This window comes from Rhinolophus sinicus, chromosome 2, assembly GCF_057876585.1.
Source record: "Rhinolophus sinicus isolate RSI-liver-muscle chromosome 2, RSI-T2T, whole genome shotgun sequence".
Lineage (NCBI taxonomy): Eukaryota > Metazoa > Chordata > Mammalia > Chiroptera > Rhinolophidae > Rhinolophus > Rhinolophus sinicus.
Genome location: NC_142502.1, coordinates 127,205,021 through 127,223,197, shown reverse-complemented (window position 1 = coordinate 127,223,197; position 18,177 = coordinate 127,205,021). Strand labels below are relative to the sequence as shown.

At 46.8% G+C, this 18,177-nt stretch overlaps 1 protein-coding gene across 2 annotated transcripts; it reads right to left on the bottom strand.

Annotated features, from left to right (window-relative positions):
- Positions 1-268: 268 nt before the first annotated feature.
- CD8A (CD8 subunit alpha) lies at positions 269-6,106 on the bottom strand. Of its 2 annotated transcripts, none has more exons than XM_019749229.3 (6): positions 5,921-6,106; positions 5,460-5,822; positions 4,741-4,851; positions 4,411-4,515; positions 3,754-3,784; positions 269-1,602 (listed from the first exon to the last, which is right to left on the bottom strand). In XM_019749229.3, the coding sequence occupies exons 1-6, from the start codon at positions 5,967-5,969 to the stop codon at positions 1,551-1,553; spliced, it is 711 nt and encodes a 236-aa protein (XP_019604788.3). In that variant the 5' UTR covers positions 5,970-6,106; the 3' UTR covers positions 269-1,550. The 2 variants fall into 2 exon arrangements, with proteins under 2 accessions (XP_019604788.3, XP_019604789.3); XM_019749230.3 differs by having other exon boundaries at positions 1,400-1,602; positions 4,411-4,512; positions 5,921-6,105.
- Positions 6,107-18,177: the final 12,071 nt, after the last annotated feature.

Genomic DNA, 18,177 nt, shown 5'->3' with positions numbered 1-18,177 from the left:
TTAGTGTGAGAAGAGTATCAGCTCATCTGTTACCAGAAAGAACAAAAGAAAGGAAGGTGATGCAAGAAGAGGCTAATCTGTTTTAATTGATGTGAAAATGTGGAGTCCAAGGTGAAAGGGGACTGAACCAATAATTTTACTTTTGGGTATTTATTTTAAAGAAATAAAGATGTGTGCTAAATTTTAGCAGTATTATAGTAGTGAAAAATTGGAAACAATTAAATGCTGAGTAATAGTTAAATAAATGATGGCACAACCAAAAATGGAATGTTATTTTATTCCATTAAAGTTTATTAAAGTCCTTTATAAAAAGCATCGTGCAATCCCATGTTTGTTTGTTTTAAAAGCACACTATATATTTTACATATATGCATAGAAAATAATCAGGAAGAATGTACACCATAATACTAACAATGGATTATACCTAAAGAATTATGGGTGATTCTTATTTCCTTATCTATTTAAGCTTTTTCTTCCAGTGAGCACACATTCTTGGACGACACCATAAGAGAGGAAATGCATGTGCAGGGCAGCAGTTTAGGCAATTAGCTTCCTTGCCGGAAGAGTCTGTTCTGCCACATCATCAAAACTGCAGGTCGAAGGGAGACCGGAAGGTGCTGACAGCTCTCTAACAATTCTGCCTTTACAAACTAAAGAGTCATCAATGATCCCAGGAGCATGTTTAAATATGGCATCTCAAGTTTAGAGATTCAAGAGGACCTCCATTCAACTTTACTGATACTCAGATCATATTTGTAAAGGGGTGGCTTCTCCTCGTTCATGGGTCCCTTTACAATGAAGGGTTGGGACAGTAGTTTCGCCTCCACTTAGAGATTTTTCTTTAGAGATCAAGTTATTCATTTTTTAGGGTTCAGTTCACCCCATCCACTTTATTTGAGGAATTCCTACTGTCTATGCAATTTCATGCTTGCTTATAGAAAAGTCTGATACTGTTCAACTACATTGTGCGAAAGGCAGAAGTTCTCTTATTTCATTACCTTCTCGGGGTTCTGGGTGCAGTAATGGGCGTCTATCACAGGTGCTCAAGAAATGACTTGTTCCCTTGTGCTTTGAGACACAGAACCTCACGCCGAGGCAGAGGCTTCCAGAAGAAAAACCTGAATGGTGTAGAGGAAGAGCCCCAGCCTTGCTGGGACTCTGATCAAGCTTCTCCCCATCTCTGGACTTCAGCTTCCTCCTCTGTAAAATGGGTGGAAGAAAGGTTCGGACCGAATGGTTGTAAAGCCCCCAACCAGCTTTAACGGCCTGGTCTGAGAACACAGCCTGTCCTTTCCCCCAATATGTGTGCACAGTGGTATTGTAACCTTTACAGTATACCTTAGACATTATCTAGTTTTGTTTTGTGTCAATTTAAGTAAAGACATAAAGAGTAACACTTCCGCCACCAACCCATAAAGATAATAATAATGAGAATGAACACATAAGAAAGGCTGAAAAAACCAAAAGGAAGGGGGACGGTTGCTCTCCTTGTAAGGCGAGTTCTCAGTATGGAGTCTTGTAGTGGCTGTCGCGCAGGGCCCGTTGCCATGTTAGACATATCTCTCTGAAGGGTTGAGCTTGCCTCCCGGCCTGACCAGGGGCCTAAAAGAGAGGAACCGTCATTGCAGCAAGAGAACGTGCAATGCAATGCCGTGTTCATTTAAGTCTCCCCAGCCTCCCCACCCTCCAAGCCTTTTAAGGGTCTGAGGACTTGTCCCTGAGGCACCAGCATGGGATTGGCTGAATGACATCAGCAACTTGCCAACTACCTTACTTGTGCCATCTTGTTGAATCCTCACAGCAACCTAAGAGACAGGCGCTGGTAACGAGAGGTTAGACAACGTGCCTAAGGCCACATAACTAGGAGGTGGTGGAGCCGGGATCTGAACCCAGTTAGACTATTTCTTGGAGCCTTTGTCAAGGTCTCCATGGAGGTAAGAGAAGGAGGCTGATAACCAAAGTCGTCAGCTGACCTGATTCTCAGCCCCCAGGAGGGTCACAGGGATAGGGGAGGATGTGAGCAAACCACCACCATCAGCCAAGTAGAGCCACTTTACCTAAGTGACAACCCATATTTGATGTCACACTAAAAATGTGTGTTAATTCAGTGCTGGGCTAGCACCTCCTAAGTGGGCTAATTTGTCATGAGTGTCCAAACCCTTTCTGTTGAAGGTGAGCTGCCCTTGACTATCACTGAGTGTGTTAACTCAGGTTTGTAGATTCCCAGGAGATGTTTAGTCTGCATAGCTTTGTATTTCAGGGCAGAGTTCTATTATCAGTTATTCATTTCAAAATGAGAATATTCAGAAAAGATGAGGTAAGGGATGAGTCTTCTCCAAAAGCTCCCAACTGCACCCCAAGTATTGAAATAGTTAAAAATCCTTTTCTGTTTTTAGAGTCTTTGTCCCTTTGGTATATCACCTATACTACACACATGGGAAATTCATTACAATTCCATTGTTAAAAATAGTGATGTGTAAATGTTGAATTTGGATCCCTGCAGAGAAATATTAAGAAATGTGAAATGCAAACCCCAGGTATAAAATTTGAAATGTTTTCATCTACTGAAAGGAACTGGTGAATATAATTGGTTATTGTTAATTTTCTCCTCCCTTAGCCACCAACCACAGGAAGGAGCCCAAGTTTTGGGTAGAAGTTGCAGCTCTGCTACTTGCTGGCTTTATGGCCTTGAACTCGTTACTACATGTCCTAAGCATGAGTTTCCCTGTCTGTAAAATAGTGGTCACAGTAACGATTTTAAAGATTTTTATGAAATGAAAATTTAAAAAAATATATATCTTTTTAAAATACATTATGTATATATATATATGTATATATATACATATATACACATATATAGTAACGGGTACACTGTAAGCTTTCATCAAATGGTGGCTATTATTATGGATGATCTGAGTGTGATCATGTCTCTGTCTTCTGGGGTAGGTTTCCTGATCTCTGAGCTGCTGATCTGTGAGGGGGATGGGACCATGGTGTCTACCACATGGGGTTGCTGTGAGGATAAGAGAGATCCTGAGAGGAACCCCCATCACAGTGCGGGGCGATAGTGGGTGCTTGTTGGATGCTAGCCCAGGGTCGCCTCAGCCTCAGCAGGAGAGAGGAGACTTGAGGGCCTGGTTTTTGTTTTCGTTTTTGTTTTCGTGGTCAGTTCAGAATGGTCCTGGGCTGGAACTGGATGGGGCAGTCACTGGAGCTGCCAGATAGCTAACTGTCCCTGCCTCTGGTCCCCCCTTTCTTCCACTCCAGTCCTTGGCAGGAAATCAAGGCCCTGTACCAGCACAGGGAAATTAGGAACCAAGGCCATTACTTACTTAGTTCCGGTGATAAACCATCGACTCTCAAAAAAACTAGATCAGGTTAGTAGAAAAATTATTTTTTCTTAAGAAAACAGCAAAACCCAGATGGAATCATCCAGATAAAGAGACCTAAGGTCTTTTGAGAAGCTAGGGTTGATTAGGGGAAACCTTCAGACGGGTGTTTTGGGGCTCTGCCAAATAAGATGCAGATTTGCCTAAGTCACACTGCTCCCCCATCAGCCCTACCTGGGCCTCCATTTTCCCCAGTTGCCAGCTTTCTGCCTCTCTGGCCGTCACTATGCTGACTCCCCGTCCCCAGGACTCCACAGCCATGGCCTCTCTTTGGGAAAGGTTCCCACCACCGGCTGCTTGGAAAGCTAGGACCTGAGCCCAGGGCTGCCCAGGGGGTTAGCCCAGGCGGTTATAAGAGACTCACCTGGGACATTTGCAAACGCGTCTCCGGTTTCCTGGGTAAAGAAAAAGAAGAGGTAAAGTGATTGCCCCCTCCCCCACTCCCCGTACCCCTGCCAATAGTCGCCAAATATGGTTTCTTCTTCCCTTTTCCTGTTTCTTTAGAATTATAACTATTGAGAGCCCAAGTGAGGGCTTTTTTAAAACGTCCCTTTATACATCAATTTCAAAAACACTGCAAATACAGACGTGGGTGAACATGGGTTGGTACAATCACCTGCGCGGGACCCAAAGCCCGATAGGGGTTTCGCAGGGAGGGTGCCAAGGATAAACCACAACCCGTGGTCGCTTTGACCCAGCCCTCGTGGGTCCCAGAGGCCCCCTCCCCCTTCTGTAATAAGCCCGGGCTTGTGCTCTCACTACCCGCTGCGCGGATGGAACACACCCGCTGCTGTCGCTTGGGGATAGATGGGCGCTATCTTCCAAAAAATACTTCCGAGAATGGAAGAGGGGCGGGGAGAGGTTTTCCCGCGTCCAGGCTCCAGGAAGAAATAGGCTGTGTCGGGCGCTGCGGTGCAGCTCCGAGTCCCAGAAATCTCAACCCCATCTCCCCATAAGAGCCGCCTGGAGCAAGCAGCGCAACGCGAGGGAACGCTCCCCGCCGCGATTCCCTAGGACTTACTGCGGTTACAGATGACCGCGATGAGCAGAGACAGGAGAAGGGCCCCGCAGGTCCCAGCCAGAGGCGCCCAGATGTAGGTAACACAGTGCAGCCGCGTCGTGTCTACTGACGACACCGAAGACACCGACATTTAGGAGGGCCCGGATCCTCCACCCCCACCCCCCACCCCGGACAGCCCGGCAAGTCTCCCGGCTCCGGGTCTTGGTTTCCCCACCATTCGGACAGCCTTCGGCGCTACGTCCAGGATCAGAATTGGCCCTAGCAGGGCTCTCCACGCGGTCTGCACCGCCCCTGGCCTGTCCTCGCCTCCGGACCCTGCAGCTGCCTCACCTGCGCTCCCTGCCGCTGGCCCGCACGTCTCCGGGCGCAGGGTCGCCGGCTGAGACGCGTTGGTGGGCGCCGGCGTGGGTGGCGGCCGCGTGGGCATCGGGGTGGGCTTCGCTGCAGGAGCAACAGAGCGTGGTTGGGAGCCGGGCTGGGGATATGGACCTTCACCCTCCCCGCCGCTCCGCGCGCCTCTGCGCTGGGGGCCTCCTCCTCCGGGTGTTCCACCGGAGGATAGACTGTCGCCCGCACTTCATTCTGCTCTCAAGACGGGGGAGATAGGGTGACGATCTCCTGCTCTGCGATGACCCCTACGTGGCGGGCGCGTACCGCACGCGGCCACTCCGACTGGAACGCAGGAGCTAGCTCCCCTCCATCAGCCTCTGTCCAGGGCTCAACCCTGGTGGGGTCGCTCCCTTGTGGGCTTGTGTTGATCTCCGCACCTTACTGAAGAGCAAACAGGCTCAGAGAATTTAAATACGGTACCCAGGACCACACAAATACCTGAACTCGAGCCCAGATGGGCCGAACCTAAAAAGCCATCTTCAGTACCTAAATAGCCGTACCTTAGCCTCAGTTGCCTCGTCTGTGAAATGGGAACAGTATCTAAGTAGCCCCCAAGGGCGCTAAGAGGCTCGAAAGGGGAGCGTCTATATGAAAAAATGGGTTCAGAGATGAGTCCCAAACCCCACACCGAGAGGAGCCGCGCCCTCTGCCGCCCGGACCTGGCAGGAAGACTGGCATCAAGCTGCTGAAGTGCCATATGGAGTTGCTCAAGACCGCGCAGAAATAGTAGCCTTCGTCGTCTTTTCGCAAGCTCTTCAGGGTGAGGCGGTAGACCTTGTCCTGGGTCCTCTCACCCGAGATCCACTTGCTGTCCAGCCCCTCCGCCATCCTGACCCGGCTTTGGGAGAGGTACATTTGGAAGCGGGGGCTGGTGACGGGTCCCGGCGGCAGATAGAGCCACGAGCAGCCCGGCGCCGCGCTGGACAGCAGCACCTCACATTCCAGCGTCACTGAATCGCCCAGCCTCGGCTTTTTCTGAGTCTTCACCCGGAACGCGGACCACGCGAGGGCCACGGCAGCATCTGCGGGGGACAGGCGGACAGGCTGAGCCGGGAGCCCCACGCCCCCCCCAACTCCGCCCCCACCCCACTCCCGTTTTCCATGAGGGTCGCAAACTCACAGAGCAGCAGGGCCAGCGGCAGGAACAGCAGGGTCACCCGCAGGACCATGGCTCCCGCGGCGCGGCTCAGCTGGCACCTCAGACCGAGTGGAGGCGCTGGAGACAGTGGCCCAGCAGGAAAGTTGCGCCCTTCCGACGGCCGCCGAGCCCGATTTCGAGTTGGGAGGATGTGATGTCATCCGAAGCCCAGGCGAAGAGGTCGCCCTCCTTCTCGCGGTTGTCACCTTCCAGCCCAGGGAGGGAGCTGGGGCCCGCGCATGGGAGCCGTCGAGGCAGCCTTGCCAGCGGCTGGGGGTATTTGAGAACTGCAGCTTTGAGGACCAAGGAAAAGGCTTGGAAATAGCAGTTGGAAATGGCGCTCTTGTGGGGTGACAGAGGATGAAGAGAGATTAGAGATTCAAGACCTGAGGGTGAGAGTGAGCAGGAAAGCACAGAGGAGTGTCCACTTTCTTTGCCCTGGCTCAAAAAGTGTCTCTAGCATAGTTACCTTGGGGCTTTGTCGGCAAAATGTGTTTCGAGGGCTGAGAAGGTAGAGGAGTTTAGTGACTTGCCCACTTCTCGAAACTCAGTCGGGGGAGTCCGGTGTTGACTCAGGGAGGACCTTCGCCCTTCCTCTTCGTAGACCTCCGCGAGGCAGTCACAGCTCAGTCTTGTGTGGGGCTGGTCCTCTGCTGATCACACCCTCGGGCTTTCTCTCAGTGTCTAAACCTTTGCCACACAGCCTCGTTCCTTCTTAGGGTCATTGCAACAGCCTCCATACCAGTCTCTCTCCTGGACAGTCCTCCAACCACCGGCTGCAAACATTAGTCTCATAAAAGGATCTAATAGTGTCACTCCTGCTGCCTCCCAGGATCTGCAGGACTGGATGGATGCTTAACCCCAGCTTGGCTCAGAGCCTTTGTTTTGGGTGCTGGCTTCTCCCAGCCTCCGCTCAATCCCCCATCACTGCATCTTCACAGGGCTTGAGGTTGTCTAACTCCGGACTCCTCTTGCCTTTGCTGTTCCCTTTGCTTCGAAGGCTTTCTTTTTATGCCCTGGGGCCAGCTCCGGTGCTGTGGGACTTGGACCTCATTTCTCAGTACCCCCAGCTCTGGGTGCGACGCAGGGATGTGTGTAGCCCTGGTGAATGCATGGGTGAAGGCAGTTTTCCCTGTCTGGCCCTGGCACACACATGTCCCTTCCTTTTTGTCTATTGCTCGCCTGAAACCTTCCTGATCCAGTGAGTGCTCTCCTCCCATTTCTTCAGTTTCCGCGCCTTCCCACTTTGAATCCTATATTGGATGCACTTCACACTGCTGCTTGATTCTACGGTCAAGCCACCTGGCATTATCCGTTCCATGTGTCTGCCCTACCTGTGAGTTCTGCCCTGTGGGGACTGTGTCCCAGACACCCTCTGGATGTCACATCACAGCTTGGGCTGAGCTGTGTTTTCGGCTCACACTCCCTTTGTGAGGTCCGAACTTAAGTGTTGAATGGGCTTTAAAAAAAAATTGCTTTGACTTCAATGTTCCCCTCCCTGCCTCGAAGCATCCAAGGAGCTTACTCTAACATGGAATGTTTAACATTTTATATCTAAGATTGTTTTTTTAAGTGTCTTTTAACTTACAAGAATTACGTATTCTTTAAAAACTTCAGACAATACAAAAAAGAATACAGGAAAAGTTCTCTGTCTCAACTTTCCTCATAGTCATCCATTTTCCAGAGAAAATCACTGTTACAGTTGAATGTGTCCCTCAGATAGTTCTTGTGCAAAACATGTTTATACACTATTTGAGACACATGTGGTTGTACTATGTATATGTTTTTTGCAACTACCTTCCTTATCTAACAGGAGAAGGAAAGCTTTTCATGTCAGCACATGTGGAACTACCCCATTCTTCTAAATGGGTGCATTTTCATTTAAGTAGTTTCTCAATTTTTGTAATTACTAGCAAGGCTGTTGTAGATATAATACATCTGTATTATTGAGGACTTGCACCAGTATATGTAACACTTTCAAATGAAAGATGAGAGAGATTGAGGAAAGAAACCCTTTGTAATGATGGTTATGAATGGGATACATAGCAGTGGATCCCCTGGCATATTGATGTGTGTGTGTGTGTGTGTCCCTGGTTGTGTAGACACAGTGCTGTGCCTTAACTCACATAAATGAAGGCAACAGCCAAGCCCAAACAGGCCACCAACATGGCGATCCTCATATTAAACAGCAGCTTCCCATTTTGCTTCATCTCTGTTCCCATTGCAAAGAGTGTCAAATGACATTGCTGGTCAAAGGATGCAATCAGGCAGGTGTAAAGAGGATGGACAGCTATGAAAGTATACCTTGCCTTGCAGAGGACGCATGGACGGGAGCCAAAGTCAACCTGTAGATATTTCGATCTTGGGAACTATGCCTCTGAGTATGATGATGATCAGATTTGGGGGTCCAATGTTTGAAAATAGAGTAGTCTCATCTCAGTCCCCTGGAAGTGAGCTGCTGTTGCCTTGGAGTCCTTCCAGCCTTGTGGCTAAGAAAATATCAGTCATGGGTGTGGCAGTCCCTTTGAACAGAGCACGACCAAGGGTGAGGGGGATGCCAAGGCAACATGTCTAACCCACCAAGGAGGCTTTGTGACCCCAAAGATATTTTTCACAGAATGTGGTGGATTCTCAATGTAACCACAATGACATCCGCTCTCTAGCAGGCAGGAGAGCAGATGCAATTACGAAAGTTCTGGGGATGATTGCTTGCTCTAGGGCCAGGTGTGCCGAAGGCTAGATGGGGCCTGCCCCTCACCTCCAGGTAAGCTCCCAACTCCCACACTACAACACTCACACGGGATGATGTGAAGAAATGAGAACAACTGCACTCTGCCAAGCAAGCCCCTTATTTTTAAAGACATCCAGAGAGATACAGGGTAAGAGAATAATTGGTTTCTATGCTGATTTTAAACATGTCTTTGTTCTTTTCAAGGTGTTTGTCCTTAAAACATGGAAACAAAATAATTTTAGTTTACACAAATTAAAGACATATTCAGAACGCATAAGTGGGCAGGGCCATAGTACGAGATTAATCAGGGCTCTGTGCCACAGTTCCTAAGATGCTGACTCAGGGGCAACCTGGAACCATGGCTGTGGAAGTTGCCTGCTGTCTTCCCTTGACTAAGGAGTTAACTTATCTAGGCCTGGAGTTATCAGGCCTTGCTTTATCTCAATCACAAATATGTACCTGTCATTCTACCTCACATCTGCCACTCCCACTTTCCTCCATTTTGTGACCTCCAAGTTCGTCTAGGGTGCTGTCATCTCTTGCTTGGATTTTTGAAATGGTCTCCTACCTGGCCCCACTTCTATTCTGGTCCTTTCCATTGCTTCTGGTCCCTTCCAGTGAAAACCTTGTCCTGCCACACCCGTGCTTCAACCCACAAGGGCTTTGCCCGGTTCCTAGGAGAACATTGGGGAGTCCCAAATGTTGCCTGGGGCTCTGCAGCCCCATCTCCACCGTTTCCTGCTTGCCTTCTTTACATGTCCTAGGTATGGTGTCTCTCTGTTTTTGAAAGGGTCCTTGCTCCTTTCCACCTCAGTGCCGTAGAGCAGGCTATTCCCTCCACCTGGGATGTCCTTAGCTCTGCTTGGTTAACTCCTCTTTCTCAAAATCCAGCTCAAGGATTTCCTGCTTATGGGGCCCAGTATCTTGCACCCTCCCACTTCTGTGCAGTACAGACTGTCTTGGTGTAGAATTAACTCCTGGTCGTTTGCAGAATGTAAAAGAATTTATGAGACTCTATAACAATAAACAAAGATTTATTGAAAAGTCAGAGAAAGAGAGAGAGAGAGAGAGAGAGAGAGAGAGAGAGAGAGAGAGAGAGAGACAGTTCTGTTTGGAACTGGCAGAAGTTTTGCGGGCAGTCTGAGAGGGAGAGTCGTGGATACAGAGGGGTAAGAGAGAGATACTGGCAAATGGAGTTTAGCCAGGGTAGAGTCCGATGGGGGACAGCTGCATCGATGAGAAGGAGTGCTGGAGTTCTATATTTTTTCAGGCAGGATACAGGGTGCTTGCCAGCTTGCTGGGGGACTCTATTACAATTGCCTTCTACTGGGAATTGTCCTGTTCTCATCTGTGATGAATGTCAGCTTGCAGGGGGTTGCTGTTGTGATTGGGAACTGTTCTGTTCCCATTCCTGATGGGTGTTTGTTAGTTTGCAGAGGGTTGCTGTTGCGATTGGGAACTGTTCTCTTTCTACCTATGATGGATGTAAGGTGCTTGTGAGCTTGTAGGTGCAGTGCTAGCCAGGGTAGTTAGAGCCAAGCAGTTAATGTTGAAGCTCGTTTCTGTTAGACTACAAGCTCACTCCTGTTAGCTCTTTGCCTGTCCCATCCTGCCAGCTCACAAGCTTGCTCCCATTAACTCTTTATTTGTCTCATCATAGACCACATCCTTCTCAGTGTCACATGAATCTTGGGCATCCCTGGACTGGAGCACTTACTCTGCACAGCACTGGCTTATTTGCTCATTCAGCTTGATGACCCAGACCCTTGGTTCCTTGAGGAAGAAACCTTGACTTTCTCATGTTTATACTGTAGTGCTTAATAGTGGATGTGGCATATACTTGGTTTTCAAGAAACACTTGTTTGGTAAATTCTAAATGAAGGCAAAAGCAGGGTGGAAAAAACCAGAGGAGGTAGAGATAGTTCATACCAGGTAAGAGTGGTCAAGAGAGCCTTTACAAAGTGGCTGGTTTGGAGACGAGGTTAGAATTAGGAGAGAGCTTGGTGAGAATGAGGCATTGGACTTGTGGTAAAGATGGTGCTGACACCATGCTTTAACACATAGTCATGGTATGGCTGAAAGAAAATGAAGAAGGAAGGGGAGAATGTAGATGCATTCAAAGTATATATAAGAACATTTAACTCAAATTGGGATGTGAATTCACTCCAGAAGTGATACAAATTATGTAACAGTCTGAAGAGAGTTTAAAATAAAGAGAACAAGAACATGTAGAAAATGCAGAAATTAAATAAGGAAATTGAATAGTAATAAATACTGAGCATAGTGGAAATGAAAACTTTAGATATAAACTAGGATACACTCCAGATTGGACATAGTTGAAGGGATAATTAGTAAAATGGAAGCTAGCATTGAGGAATTCACAGACGGTGTAAAGCAGAGAGATAAACACAGAAGCAGTAAGGACAGAAGCAGTTTGAAAAGCTGTTGAGATGTGGAATGTGAAATGTTTAGCACTGTGAAATATTCAATAGGATTTCAGAAAGAGGAAAATAAAGGGAATGTGGAGAAGGAATATTGGAAGAGATTATGACTGAGAATTTCCATAATTAAATACACAAGTGCTCTCAGAGTGCCAAATAAGATAAGTAAAAGTACGAGGTCTGACAATTAGGTTTGTGAACTCATCCTTGAAAAAGTGCTACATACTTCATTGCTGAATATCACTATGGTCACCTTTGAAGTACTCCCCTTGGGAAGCTATGCAGTGATGCCAGTGCTTAGTCCACCCTTCAAAGCAATTTTGGAACTCTTTTTCCGGAATGGCCATCAGAGCTGTCGTCGTATTACACTTGATGTCCTGAATGTCATCAAAATGTCTTCCTTTTAATATTTCTTTTATCTTCAGGTAAAGAAAGCAGTCATTGAGGGCCAGATCATGTGAGTAGGGAGGGTGTTCCAATACAGTTATTTGTTCACTGTCTAAAAACTCCCTCATAGGCAGTGCCGTGTCAGCTGGTGCATTGTCGTGATCGAAGAGCCATGAATTGGTGGTGAAAAGTGCAGGTCGTCTAACTTTTTTATGCAGCCTGTCAGCACTTCCACATAGTAAATTTGGTTAACTGTTTGTCCAGTTGGTACAAATTCATAATGAATAATCCCTCTAATATCAAAAAAGGTTAGCAACAACGCTGTAACAAGTTCACGAACTTAATTGTCAGACCTTGTATATTTATCTCTGAGCATACCAAAGTGAACCACAAGACATCAAAAGCAAAGAGAGGAGGGCATCCCAAGATGCCAGAGGAAGCTGGGACAATGTTTGAATTATGTTCCAGGGATCCTTAGTCAAAACTTGGATGGAGTAGAGAGAATAAGAAGTTGTCTCATTCTAGCAATAAGTAACATTATCCTATGGCTTCATTAACTAATTGGACCTATTCAACTCTAAGAGCTGAATTTCTCCTCAAAGTTACTTTTTAATGAAACTTCTTATTTTGAGATAATTGTAGATTGACATTGCTGTTATAAAAATTGTACAGAAAGATCCTGAATTCCCTTCACCTGGTTTCTCCCAATGGTAACATCTTGCTTAACTATAGTAAAATATTTCCCAGGGTTACTTTTTATATTTAAAAATTAATTTTCAAGATTCATAATTTATTTGTTATTTTTGAACAATTGTGCACTACTAATAGTTGTAATGATGGTGTAATCTAAATAAATTTTAATACTTAGAAATTTATGGTTACAGAAAATTAAAATTTCAACATATACTTTTTTGGCAGAAAAGAATAATCAATAAAACGTCTTCAAGCATAAGAATCCATTACATTAGAATAAACTTCTATGGAGGAAATGGTTTAGAATTCATGTTTGAGGAGAAAAAGGAATGATAAAATATTTCCAAAAGTTAAAGAACTTGTTCTCATATTTTTAAAATGGGTGATAGTTGAAATAAAATTGATATATTATTTATTTATAGTCTATTAGGAACAATTAGAAAGAGTGATGTAAATGTTTAATTTTAAAATATCAATATTTACAACACATTGGAAATTATGTGCTTTACAACTATTTATGATGAAAAGTGTTCAATGTCATACTAAAACTGAATGAAGGAGCATACCCACATTCATAGCAGCACTTATTCACAGCAGCTAAAACGTGGAAGCTACCCAGGTGCTCATGGATGGATAAATGAATGAATAATCAAAGTGTGGTATCTTCATAAAGTGGAATATTATGCAGCCTTAAAACAGAAGGAAATTTTGACATATACTACAAAAATGAATGAAACTTGACAACATTATGCTAAGCGAAATAAGCCAGTTACAAAAAAGACAAATAATGTGTGATTCTACTTATATGAGGTATGTAGAGTAGTCAAAATCAGAGACAGAAAGTAGATTGGTGGTTGCCAGGGGCTAGGGGTTGGAGGTGTGGGGAGTTATTGTCTAATGGATATAGCGTTTCAGTTTTACTAGATAAGAGTTCTGGAGATAGATTGCACAATAATGAGAATATATTTACTATCACCAAAGTGTACGCTTAAAAATGGTTCAGATAGTAAATATGTGTATTTTACTACAATAAAATTTGTTTTAGTGAATATAGGAGTACATCATAGTCTTTCATGTCTTGGAGGAGAAGATTTCATCACAACTGCCACTGTTAATTTATCCATTCCTCTGTTGCTGGAGACCTTTAGGCTGTTTCAGTTTTTGTTGTTATAAACAGAGAACATCCTTATACATATTCCTTAGAGTCTAGGTGCAAGATCTTCTCTAGGGTGTTGGCCTGGAAGAGGAATGACTTAAGGAAGATGTTGACCTTGTGAGGAATGACTGACTGAAAACATATGCTTCTCTTCAACCCCGTAGCTATTTTGCAACTTTTTCTGCCAAGTGGTGGTACCAGTTCATACTTACATCAGCTGTGGATATGTTTCTATTTACCCACAAGGTTTTGTCAGTCTTTTCAATTCTGCCAATCTGATAGCTGTGAGTTGGTATCTCGTTGTTTAACCTGCATTTCTCTAATTAAGGTTGAGAAGGAACATCTTGTCACGTGTTGGCCATTCAGCGTGCCTCTTCTGCAAAGTGCCTGCTTGCATTCTTAGCCCACCGCTCTGTTGGGCGTCAACAATGTAATTTCCACACACAAAGTACCGTCCCTGCTTTCCAGAACTCCCCTCACTTAAAACACAAATTTTGGTGGTGCTAAGAGAACCCGATTTCTTTCCAAAAATTGTGCACTTCTAATTTCAGCAACCAAATGAGCCTCCAGCTCTTTTTATTCATGGGCCATGCTGAGTCCTGTTGTATTGACAGTTAAGACTCTGGCAAAAAAACATTGTGAGACAAAATAAAATAAGCCTGTCAAAAGGCTCGTTTCTTTTGTCTTCTTTGTGTGTGGGGGGGAGGGGGTAGGGGAGGGGTGGGGAGAGAGAGAGTTGTCTTGAAACAGTTTACCCCAAACAGAAATTTAAATAAGTCAGTGGAAATTTTTTTTTCAAAATGGTTCATTCTTTACTAGGCCGTGGCTGAGAGGATCCATGAAGTCACCTCAACTCAACCATGCTTTTCACTCTCACGTTTTATTAACTGTGACCTTGCCAGTAGGAAGCCCTACATCCCCACCCCCAAGCAACTTTCCGATGGGATCTGAGCGGTTCTCTGGTTCTCTTGGGGTGCCTGTGGGGTGAACTGTGGAAGCTGGGGGATGCAGCAATGGAAACACTGCAAGAGGGGAGGCCAGTTGTTTCCGCCAGCTAACCACCGGAGCCTGGGGGTGGCTGAAAAAGTTCCAGCGCATTCTGTAGCATAGTGACCCACTTAGAAGAGTCATCTTCTCTGGGAAGAGGAAGAGGGCAGGTGTGGCCCCAAAGACAGACGGCAAGGCAGAAAAGGCAGAGCTTGGGAAGGAAAGAAGACAGAGAAACCAAGGGCTTTCCCCTTGCTTCCTCTTCCGCTAATCCTCCAGCTCCTCTTCCCTCTGTCTTTGGGTGGGAGTGGAGTGAAGGGGATTAAAGGGGTTCTCAGGATTGTTTTCACCTCTTCCATTTAGCAAAGGAGAGAAGTGAGCTGCTTCCTCCATACCTCAGACGCTGAGGTATCCGGTTCATGCGGAATGTTCCTACATGTGTAGAACACAGAGGCAGAGCCATGAAATAAGTTCTCCCCTAGCCCCATAGTCAGCTTCTTACTTGGACTGTAGAGAGTGTGTTTCCATACCCCTCAAGCGGTTGTGCAGTTGAGAGGAACTACATGGAGCTGGGGTGCCAGTGGGGTTTTCAGTCGGTGCCCTACTTCATGGCCTGCTGCTGCCTTGGGCACCGATTCCAGTTCTGCAGGTGCCAGCAGTGGGGACAGACAATGATACTACCCTCTATGGGGTGCTAGGATGTGGTGGGTGCAGTGAGGAGCCAAGCCCAGGTCGACACCCTCAGCAAAGGGAGGGGAGGGTGGCTGAGGAGGGCGACCAGGACTACTAGGGCCACTGAGCTGGAACTCAGTCTTAAAGGAGGAGGAAAAGCAAGCTTGGTGGAGTGGGGTGGGGAGCCGGCTGCAGGCCTGCATTGCTGCAAGGGCAGGATGGTCAGCTGCAGCACAGTGTGTTTGGAGAAGGAGCCCCAACAACTGTGGGTTGAGGCTGAGTTGATACTGGAAGGGAGGTGGGGGCCAGCTCACAGCAGCTGGTGCAAGGCGCTTACATTCCTTCTCTTGTTCAGTTGCTCATTCTGTACAATTCTCTGGGCCAGCCTTGGCAGAGGTCTGAAATATCCAGCCTGGTTGATACAAGGCCTGGGTCCCTCCCAACACGTCTCAGTGGGAGTTATTTTTCCTGTGCATTGCAAGCCCCCAACAAGCACCAGCACATTTCCTTTCTTACCCCAGGAAACAGTGGCCCGGTTCAGGTCTTTAGCAGCTGCACCCGTAGGCCACAGAGCTCAGCCTGCAGCACTGAGGCAGAAACTGGGGTCCCATAGCGCGGTGGGCAGGGCCATGGGGTGGGGAGAAGAGGAAGAAGCACCTGAGGGCGCCTGGCGGGGGTGGGGGGGGTGGAGTAAGATGGGGGTGGAGTGGTGGAGTGAGATGGGGGGCTGGGAGTGGGGGGAGGGGGGTTGGGAGGTGAGAAGAGAGGAAAGATCTAGAATCCGGACTTGGAAGTAAACTCAGAGAAGGTCCTGTTCAACACATTCATTTTATACAGGAAGAAAAACGGAGGCCCAGGTAGGAGGAGCATTTCACAAGTAATTCAGGAGGCCCTGACTGAGCTGGGACTAGCTACCCAGGACATTGCCTACCACGTCCCGCGGGGCCCGCCCTGAATAAAATGAAAGCGCGCGTTCAATCCAGCAGGTGGCGGCGTAGCTCTAGTTGGGGCTTAATTGGGCTCCCGGAGAGAATCAGAATTCAGTGCGCGCGGGACCACAAGCAAAACTGAAGCACGTGCGCATTCCTATCCAGCCACCCGGCTCCAGCCCCGTTTACGTCCCCACCTAGCCCCAGTCTCCCCACGGCTGCGGCTCGAGCCCTTTTCTTTCTCGGGATCCCGATTCCCAAGAGTTACTTGGCCCTTCGAGTCCTACTTTTCTTTGGCACCTAAAGTTACTATTTGGGGTGTGCGGTAGAGGATGGAGGGCGGAATTTGCATTTTGACAGAGGATCAAACGGCTTTAATAAAAAATGCAATTTGTGGCCTAAGATAGGGCCGGGGGATATTTCGGGTAGACTCCTAAGCAACTCTACCCCATCAGAATCTACCGGCGGATATTTCGGGTGGACTCCTAACCTCCTCTACCCCCCACAGAATCTACCGATTAGTCCTAAACCACCTGTGCAATGCACCGTCCATAGAAATAGCTAAAATGTTAGCGCATTAATGGTGGACAGGAGTCTCCAGTTTGAGAACCTCTCTTCTTTGGGCCAGGCTGGGAGTTCTCCCAACTCCCCTTTCCTCACTTGTCATAGAATGAAATGGGACCGACTGCAGCTCCTGGGGGACCAGGCTGGAGATCCGGGTGGAACAGACTCGAGATCCGGGGTAGGGAGCAGGACCGGACCTCTCGGACGCCTGGAGCCCCGCCCGGGGCTGACCTGGTCGCTGCCCGCTGGTTGCCTGGAGGAGACGGCTCGGCTGAGGCGTTGAACGGCCGCGGACGGGGAGGAGCGGGGTTCTCTCGCTTGTCAATTCTGACCTGCTGCACCAAGAGGGGACTCTGGGCCCGGCGAGGTGGAGGGAAGCATCTGGCAGGAAAAGGAAGAGGTCAGGGGGCTCGGGGATATTCTAGGGCAGATGGAGGGTCTGCTGGTCTCCGGTGCAGGACGCACAGGTCGCTGTGAAGAGAAAGGTTTGGGCCGCGGGTCCAGCTTCGCGCGCTTTGGGCTCTGGCGGGCCTGGCAGGGGGGAAAGCCTCGGAGCATTAAGGGGTAGGTTACAGGAACCAGGGCTTCTCTGAGGTTCCTTTGGTCTAGTCACAGATTTCACTCCGCTCTTGTGCTCGCCTTGGAACCTTGGAACCAAAGCCCCTTGGTCAAAACGTGTTCTGCTGTCAGCCACTCACCAACGTCATTAGGCCCAGACTTTTTCTTCTTCTGATGTGAATCATGGATTTTGGTTGTTCACACAAGTCCTGAGCTGATTAGACACAACAATGGGAGTGGGGTACAGGGGGTGCAGTGGGTGAGTGGACCCTTGGCTGAATTTGTGATTTTAGCAAATCCCTAAATCCCTCACTGCTTCAGATGTGTACTATCAATATTTAACTTAAAAACGTTTGCCTTCTTGTTTTGGTTAAAGATATTTTGGAAAATAGAAAATAGAAAAGCAAAAATAATCGCTCATAGTGCGAATATGGAACTATAATCACTATTAATTAACATTTTCGTGTATTTATTTTGTTTTGTTTTTTGTCTTTTTTGTTCCAATCCTATACTTAATGTATTTTTATTATTTATTTATTTATTTATTTTTGGTGTAGCATATCCGTTTCTTTTTTTCTTTTTCTTTTTCTTTTTTTAAAGTTTATTGGGATGACAATTGTTAGTAAAATTACATAGATTTCAGGTGCACAATTCTGTATTACATCATCTGTAAATACCATTGTGTGTTTACCATCCAGAGTCAGTTTTCCTTCCATCACCATATATTTGATCCCCCTTACCCTCATATCCCACCCCCCCACCCCCTTACCCTCTGATAGTATTTTTTAATTTTTTCCCATCATTGTCATCATATTTCCTATTCAGGTTTGCAGTCTGCTTTTAAAATTTCTTACATCATACACACATTTCTCTTATAGGTAACATGTTCTTCATGAATCTCACCTGATATCTGCATGCCTTTCTGTTCATGTTTTACCCATTTATTCCCCAATTAGTTAGGCATTTACGTCATGTTTACAAATTTTTTCATTGTGATACAGTGATTCCTAAATACAATGTAATTTTTATTTTTATTCCTTGACTACCCTAAGAGTTCTTAAAATGTATTACAGTTTCGTAAGTGGATAGATTTTCTCCATTTGCTTTTAATTTTATTACTC